General features: G+C 63.4%; 2 protein-coding genes across 3 annotated transcripts in view; both read left to right on the forward strand.

Moving 5' to 3' along the window:
- The window catches only part of LOC146599917 (avidin-like), a 3,726-nt gene extending 995 nt beyond the window's left edge, over window positions 1-2,731 (forward strand). Inside the window, exons 1-5 of one of the 2 annotated variants that reach the window (XM_085326271.1) lie at window positions 7-94; window positions 751-849; window positions 995-1,208; window positions 1,369-1,489; window positions 1,579-2,731. In XM_085326271.1, coding sequence (XP_085182397.1) covers window positions 784-849; window positions 995-1,208; window positions 1,369-1,489; window positions 1,579-1,657 — 480 coding nt within the window. In that variant the 5' untranslated portion in view covers window positions 7-94; window positions 751-783 and the 3' untranslated portion in view covers window positions 1,658-2,731. Of the gene's footprint in view, window positions 1-6; window positions 95-750; window positions 850-994; window positions 1,209-1,368; window positions 1,490-1,578 lie in introns of those variants that run through there. The other variant, XM_085326270.1, reaches the window with a different exon arrangement.
- A 2,486-nt stretch (window positions 2,732-5,217) lies between these two features.
- On the forward strand, window positions 5,218-6,378 carry LOC146599918 (avidin-related protein 2-like). Its single transcript, XM_085326470.1, has 4 exons — window positions 5,218-5,289; window positions 5,623-5,836; window positions 6,064-6,184; window positions 6,291-6,378. Exons 1-4 carry the CDS (start codon window positions 5,218-5,220, stop codon window positions 6,376-6,378), a joined length of 495 nt encoding a protein of 164 aa, XP_085182596.1.
- Window positions 6,379-8,308: the final 1,930 nt, after the last annotated feature.

Here is an 8,308-nt window from a genome sequence, read left to right on the forward strand (position 1 = left end):
GAGCCGCTGCCACCGCCTCCTCGGCGCCCTCGCCGCTCCCGCCGGAGCCGCCCTGGCCGGAGCAGCCCTGCTCGGGCCCGCCGTGGGAAGCCAGGTGGGAGCGCGCGTGGGAGCCCCACTCCCGGGTGGGACTCGCGTGGGAGCGCCGGCCCCGGGTGGGGAGTGTGCGGCGGGGAGCCCCTGCTCCGGGAGCGATGTGCATGAAGATCCCAGCCCCTGCTGCTTTGGTGGGGGGGGCACGCGTGGGAACCCCTGTGGGCACCTGTGGGAACGCCTGCCCCAGCGGGGAGCCCTGGGGACCTCTCCTCCCCCCGGGCTGCGGAGGGCTTCGGCGCTGACCAGGGGCAGCAGCCTTGCGGGTGGGATAGTGCGCGGCAGCAGCCGGCCAGGCTCCTGGGCCTCGCGGGGCGCCCAGCACAGCCGCACGGCTCTCCCCAGGGCGCTGGCGCCCTGTGTACCGGCGTGGCGCGGGTGCCCCGCAGCGAGGCTCACGCGCTCCCTAAGCGGAGGCCACCAGCCATTTGGGTCCGTTTGGCTTAACTTAATTTTTGGCTCTCCTGATGCTCCTGAGATGGCAATGACTTTGTAAATCAGCTGTCCTACAAAGTCGTGCCTGAGCAGAAGGCACAGCGGCTCATGCCCCCGCCTGCGCCCCCAGCACTGTCGGGCTCCCCAGCTCTTGAGAGATGCTGCTGCTGCTGCCAAAATCCTGACTTGGTGTTTCATTTATTTTTAAAACTACTTTCTCAGTCGGCTGAGACCATCAAAGGGGAAAAGTCCAGCATGAAGGAGGCAAACGCCCAGAGTGGCCCAGGCCATGAGCAGAACCAGCCCATGGGAAGGGGCAAGGTAACTTCAGTGTCTGCCCCACAGCTGGGAACTCTGGGGAGGTCTGGGGGGGGGGGGAGTGGGCAGGGACTGACCCTGCGGCACTGCGCAGGGCCAGTCCCACGCAGGGGCAGCCCTGAAGGACCACGTTGGCTCCATCCCTCAGCAGTGCAACCTGACCGGGTGGTGGAAGAACGACCTGGGCTCAAAGATGCATGTGTACAGTGTGAACAGCAAGGGCGACTTCGAGGGTGTGTACCACACCGCTGTCTCGAGCACTGAAAAGCCGATCAAGCCTTCACCACTCCACGGGTCCCAGCACTTGGACGACGATGGACAATGCACGTTTGGCTTCACCGTCAACTGGAAGAGATTTTCTGGTACGTAGGCGGTGGTCGAGAGGGGAGCACAGGGAGGCCCCATTGCTTGGGGACCAGCATCTGTCTGTCCACCAAGCACCCTGCAGACAGCATGAAACATCCTGAGACACCTCTTGCTGGGCAAGCCCCGTGGGGGCTGACGTTTGCCTGCTCCCTGCAGACTCCACTACTGTCTTTGTGGGCCAGTGCTTCGTTGACAAGAAGAAGCAGGAGGTCCTGCAGACAGCCTGGCTCCTGCGGGAGAAGGTTGACTCCCTCCATAATGACTGGAAAGCCACCAGGTGAGCAATAGGATCCCTGTCCCTAGGGGTGTTTGACAATCTGCATGGTGGGCACTGATAGGGTCTGTCATGCTCATGCTTCTCCACAGGACTGGCCACAACGTCTTCGTTCGGATCAATGACAAGGAAGAAGGAAAAGCCTCTCCAGTGGTGTCTCTGCCAACCTAGGAGGGAAAGGTGCTTTGGCAAAGGTCTCAGCAACGCCTACCATGAAGGATCTGTTACTTTGATTATCATTTCTGATTCTTACAGCTTAGTATTTGCTGGCTCCCCACCCTGCCTCAGGCCAGAGGGACCTGGCAAGTCACTCTGTAGCGTCAGCTGTATGCCAATGTATGTCCCCACCGGGAACTCAGTGGGAGCTCTGCACAAGCTGCTTCAAACTTCTTCAGCAAGAAGCTTCTTCCTGTCCAGGAGCCAGGACAGGAACAGCCCGTGTGCCCCAGCTCTTCTCTAGCTGCAATTTGGGTCTCAGGTGAGGCAATTGCTGCGCTCAGAGCAAGAGGATTTGCACAGCTGCTTACTGCCTCCAAACCTTGCTTGTCAGGGGTGACCCCCATCCCGATATGGCACCTTGTACCATCTCTGAACACTTTGGTACCTCATGTCAGCTGTCGTCTGTCTGGAGAAAGCATGACAGAGTCAAATCTTTTCTCTGATAATCTCCTTACAGAGAACTCAGGCGCTGCCCCTTCATGTCCCTTGTTCCCTTCTCCCAGGGGCTCATGTGGGCTGTGCCACACCACGTGGTCCAACACATACCATCACCACCTCTATGTCAGAGCTCTTGTGGACATGCAACATGAGTCTATTCTTAGTAGCATCTTTTGGATGCCTTCACAGTCACCTCCAAAACAGACCTATGAGTGATCCCTGCCCTGGGGTGCCCCTAGATGACCTACCTGGCACAGGGATGCCCAATCCTTCTCTTGTCAGCATTAGGCACCCTGCTGCCTGGCTGCCCCAATACGCAGGCTGTCTGCAAGTCCCTGCACTTGCCTCCCTCATCTTAGCTGGGCTCATACACGGTGTCCCTCCAAACCTGGGTGTCTGTTGGCACGGCACTGGTGCACTCACCACCTGTGATATGTGCTCTCTCTTTTGTATATGTTCTGCTCTGAGCTCTTGGGGAAAGAGGCTCCAAAGGAGCAATAAAATGAAGGTTTTTCTCTTTAAACCTGGTATTGAGCCTTTTGTTGATGTACAGCAGGAAGCCAAGCTAAAGCGCCGCTGCAGGCAGTGGGAGTGGGACGAGCATGTCCAGCCCCAATGGGCTTCGCAGCCATTGCAGAGCATTGCAGGCTGCCAAAGAGAGACGAGTCCGTGCAGGAGACAGGGACAGGGAAGGTCCTGGGGAAKCCGGCACAGCGGAGCAGATGGCCTCTACGTGTGCACACTCACGTTCTGCTTTCTCCTGCCAGGTGCTCCTTCTGCCCCAAGAAATTTCCAGGTTCTGTTCAGTATAGATTTGTTGCTAATGACAAGGTGTTTCCTGTTCAGGACACTGTTAGGCTCCAGCTAATGGTAATTCTTGCTTGCCCTGCCTGGAGTTGTCAAGTTCTCTGTCTTAGCAGCTCTGGGGGATCCCACCTGCAGTGGAGGGGGCATCCCTTCTCCTGCTTTGATCTCTCCTCCTTCCAGTCTGCCCTGACTGCTAGGTCGTCCGGCTCTACTGTTTTTCAGCCTGCTCTATCTGCTCTCAGACCTGAACAGGAGCCGTGATATGCGCTACAGCACCATCTCTGAGCATCTCACCAGGTTCCCTCAAACCACTTCCAAACTGCAGCCCTGAGCTTAACACGCTGGGATTTCAGCATTTACAACATTCTCATTCCCTTTTGGTCCAAAACTCACGTTTTGGTTTGTGACAGGCTGGGGTGGTGCAGATTTCGGCAGCACACAAGCAGCACCTCCGAGCGTGGGCTGCCTCAGCCTGCCGCCAAGCGGAGCGGCTTCGAGCGGCTCTGTACAGCACGGGCGGGGGGACGGGACGGGACATCCTGCATGAAGGGAGCTGGGGCTGCCCAAGTTGGGGCTGGGTCTCCGCACGGACCGGGACGCATGTCATGACAGTAACCCCGGGGGCGCTTTCGCAAACGACCTGCCCGGCAGCTGCCCCGTGTCCTTGGCGAGCATGTGCAGAGCCCAGCGACATGTCCTCCTCTCCCAGCGAGCGGCAAGGGCTGCGCAGCACTGTGCCGGGGAAGCACATGAGGTCCAGCCCTGCAACTCTGCTTCAAGGAATTAATGTGATTTACTGGAAATGGGCAGCAGGAACGCCTTGCTGTAGCAACAGCTGCTTCCGGGAGAATGTCTACCTTTCCTGAGCTGCCTACCCCTTGCCAGAGCAGCCGATTTTTCACAAAAGTCAAATCTGAAACTGAGACCATTCTTCGAGCTGCCCGGCCCCGASTGATCCCGTCGCCGAGGGCCGGAGCTCTCCAGCAGCCCCTGGCGCTGGGCCGCCGGCRGGACCTGCCTTGTGAGCTGCTGCCTCCTGCTGCTCCCGGGGGTTTCCTGAGCTGAGGGCCTTGGAAAGGCTCTGTTAATAGCACTGATGGCGCAAGCAAGTTTTTCCACCTGTTTTGGCCCGCCTTGTTGTGGATTTACAGATTGTTTACCCTTTGTTTTTTTCTCTTTTGGATGCATCTCCTGCTTCTTAAATAATGTTGTTTTCTTCACGTTGCCCTCTTCCATCCATAAATATTACCAGCTTTTCCAGTTCTTTTACAGCCTCTCAGAAGGGAGTACATTTATGCTGCCCTCCATACTATGGGGTTCTTAAGTCTCCTGCAGCATTTCACCGTTGTGGCTGCGCTGCTTGAAGGCCAGCTCAGAGGTGCCCCATCTCCGTGCTGCCACTGCTGCGCACAGGGCAGCTGCCGCTTGTACTGCGCGCGTCCTCCTGACCATGTTATCACCGCCGGGCAGCGCCAACGATGCTCGTGCTGCTTGTGTGTCTGCATCGCCCAGACACTCGCAGGGAGATCATCTAATAATAATAATAATTTATTGGGCTCTTCCTGGCATAGTATGAGATCTTCTTAGCATAGGGTGATGCTCATATGGGGGTCTCAAGTCTCTCAAGCAGGACGGCGGTGGCTGTCCAGATGGTGACGGGAGTCCCCGTTGCGAAGGTCCTTGCAGTGGTGCCCTCATCGGGATCAGGCGAGGTGCCCCAAACAGCTGCTCTGTGCAGTTCCCTGCAGGCTGTGCAGCTCCTGCCACATGGGCACCATTGCTGCCAGCCTCTCCGGTCCGGACGGGCACCTCCTGCTCCGCAGAGAACGCGAGCCACTTCCAGCAGCAGAAACTTCCCCATCAGGACCATCACCAGGACCAAATCCCGGGCGGAAAGGGGCGTTTTTCACGTGTGGCCAGAACRGTCGCTGGGGGCTCTGCACCCCAGCATGGCCGCGTCTGGGCGACAGCGGCGGCGCCGGGATGGCGGGGGTGGTGTGAGTGCTCCCGTGGCCCCTCTCCCCCCTCCGCCGCCGGGCTACGGGCTGCGCCGCCACCGCCGGCCCCGTCTATCTATAGCCGCCCCKGCCCYGCGCGCCCCGGCGCTGCCCGGGTCACCCAGACCTGCCRCTCGCCTCGCGTTTCCCCGGGCGCCCTGCCACCGCCAGCCGGCTCCCGGCCGCCCCGGGGGCTCCGGTTACAGCGYGCGGCCGCGGGGCTATAAAGGGGGCCGGGGCGCGGGCCGGGGCGCAGGCGGCCCCGCGGCCATGGGGAGCGGCGCGCTCGCCCTGCTGCTGGCCCTGGCCACGGTGATGGGCKCCAGCCCGGCCGGGAGGCAGGTAGGGGCCGGTGCGGGCGCTCGCCCTGGGGATGCGGTGCGGGCGGCCGGGGGGGCTCCTCTCTTTCATGCCCTTTCCAGCCGGGCCGAGGGGTGCGGGCAGCAGAGCTCTGGCAGCGCGAAGCGCGGGCTTGGGAGGTGAGGCGGGCGAAACGGGCAGCGGGAACGGCCTCCCCCCATGCACCAGTTTGCTCCCGCGTCGGGAGCACGTGCCCGTGGCGGGCTGCCGCCTCGCCTCCCCGGAGCAGCAGGCAGAGCCGCGGTGCCGGCGCGGTGCGCCCGGCGGCGGCACGAGGGCAGCCCGTGGCAGGGCCCGCGTCTGCGCCCCTTGCAGTGCGAGCTGAGCGGGCTCTGGAGGAACAACCTGGAGTCGCTGATGGAGATCTCGGCGGTGCGGGACGACGGCAGCTTCCAGGGCAAATACCTCACGCGGGTGAGCCTGGCCGGCGGCTGCGTCCGCGTGTCGCCGCTGACGGGCGCCCAGCAGGACCTCGGCGAGCTGGCCTGGCCCACCTTCGGCTTCACCGTGCGCTGGGAGAGGTTCTCCAGTAGGTGCTGGGCCTTGCGGGGACGGGGACGGGGTAGGGACGGCCCCAGCATCCACGCCGGAGACCAAAGTCGGCTTCGTGCAAAGGGCGCCGGGCGCCCGAGCGAAGGGGGCCGGTCGGGAACTGGGGAGGAGTCGTTGTGTGGGGCGGAGGGATGGGACCCGGCACCCGGACGTCAGTGCGTGGGGTGCGCGGGGACCCCGTCCTCCCGCTCCCGGTCCCCGCAGACGCCACCGCCGTCTTCGTGGGGCAGTGCTTCGTGGACGCGGGCGGGCAGGAGACGCTGGCCACCACCTGGCTGCTGCGCGAGGCCGTGGGGTCCTGGGAGGACGACTGGAAAGCCACGAGGTAGGGAGGGGGCGCCTGCTGCTGGGACCCCCCCCCGGCCCCTCCGCTCCCCGGGGACGGCAGGCGCCCGCCGGCCGCCGCGCCGCAGCTCTCCGCTTCCCCGCAGGGTGGGCAGGAACGTCTTCAGGCGCGATCACGACCAGGAAGGGAAGAGCCTGCAGAGCTGGTCTCCCTCCTGCGAGGACGGSCCGTGAAGGTGCCCTCCGCCGCCTGCCTGCCGCCAAGCCGCGGCTGCCCGGGTGGCTCCGAGGGCTCCTGCGCCCCTCGCYGAGCTGCCGCCCCCACGGCCAACAGCGGCAGCCCTTGCCTTCGCGTCCCTCCCTGCCAGGCGTTTTTGCAGCCCCGGGAGCATGCACGCTTGCTCGCCAGGCGCCGGCGCTCGAGCCGGAGGGGCAGCGGCATCGGTGGGCGCGGGACGCCTGCAAAAGGCGGCACGACGTGCTGAAAGCAGCCCYGGAAAGCGTGGGCAGCGCGTGCTTCGGGGCACGGGCACGCTCCCCGCTCCACCGCTGCCCGAACCGCCTCGCTGCCGGCCAGCCGAGCGGCACCTCTGCGCTGCGCGACGGCCCCGAGCCCAGCGCACCGCGTCCCCTCCGCTCCCCGCTCCAGGTGCAGCCGGGGGTTTCGACGCTAGCTGCCGGCGCGGCTCAGCAGTGCCGGGACAGCCGCTGCTTTGCACCGAGGACAGCAGCTGAGCTTCGTCATCTGCTTCCAAGCAAGCACCCAAAGCCTCTTACGGGGGCATTACAAACGTAACCAAGGCGCGCGAGACCCGCCGGGGCCCAGAAACATGACCCAGCACGCACCACGGGGCAGCAACGCCAGGGTGTTCACGGACGGGCCCGTGTCCGGCGCTGGCACCTTGGGTGGAGCCACATGTCCCCGCCGAACGTGCAAATGGCGTGGGTGGCACACAGGGCGGCAGCAGAATGTCCCCCACGCTGGAGCAGGAGGAGAGGGAGCGGAGGAGCTCCCGGGGGCCTGATCCTAGGAAAAGCCCATCACCTCGAGGCTGCGCAAGAGGCAACAGGAAGAAGCGACGGGGTGAGGGGAGACGGTTTCTGCTGGGCGCCCTGGCTGGCGCCAGGGCTGTGCCGGCGGCTCGGCCGGAGGCGCCCTTCCCCGGGCGGCGGGGATCCCTCCCGTGCTCGACACGCGCACCCCGGAGTTTCCAGCCCCCCGGAGCCAGCCGGCTGCTTTCCATTCCCAGGAGAGGTGCTGCCACCGCAGAGACGGTTCAGTGCCTGACATGTTTACGCAACCGAATCACACCTTAATTTCCACTTGTCCCCAGCCCCGCGAGACAGCCCCGCGCCTGCTCTGCCCCACGCAGCRCGCAGCGACGCGGCTCGGGAGCCCAGGGCAGTGCACCCTCTGCTTTGCACATCCGACGGCTGTCAGAGCCGCGCGACAAATACAGTGACGGCTAGCGTSGACCCCGGCGTGGCCCAGTCTGGTTATTTCCTCTCCTAGCTCATGCAAAAGCAAAAATATTTGTAGAGAACATCGAGCCGCAGGTGGGGAGACGCTAGTCTGCTGAAGCAAAGAGCCTTCAGTCCCGCGTGGCGCTGCCAAACGACGGCAACCGGCCGCTGCCCCGTGTGAGCTCGCGGCCCACGAGCCCCGCACCGCCGCCGCGGTGCTGCCCGGCCACGCASCTGCACGGGCAAGGGTTCAAACCAGTAACGACTTTCAGCCCAAAATGTTACGGAAATAAATTTCCAAGCAAGGAAGCTGATTTCCCCCCCCCCCTCCTCGGGGTGCTATTAGGGTGGGGCCTTAAAAACAGGAAAAAATAGAATCAGAAGGAGCAGTTTCTAAACGCTGCAGAGCCCCTCTGCCAGCCCGCAGCTGGGGACGTCTCGGCACGGGGAGGCCACTCAGGTCAGACCCGGGGATTTGGGAACGAATGGGGCAATCCCRCTCCCAGAAACGTTAGAGAAAGAGGCAGTCCTTGCCAGCGGGGACTTCTCCCTGGAGAAAATGGGCATGCTGGGGAGTCAGGCGCTCCGGCGTCCTTGTGGAGCGAGCGCAGCTGGCCGCAGGTGGAGGGGGGTGACCAGGGGCTGCAGCCCCACCTGCCTTGTGGTTGATACACCCAAGGGCTGTGCTGGCCTTGAGAGA

The sequence above is a fragment of the Rhea americana genome, unplaced genomic scaffold, assembly GCF_003343005.1.
Source record: "Rhea americana isolate MKP2758 unplaced genomic scaffold, rheAme1 scaffold_13, whole genome shotgun sequence".
Lineage (NCBI taxonomy): Eukaryota > Metazoa > Chordata > Aves > Rheiformes > Rheidae > Rhea > Rhea americana.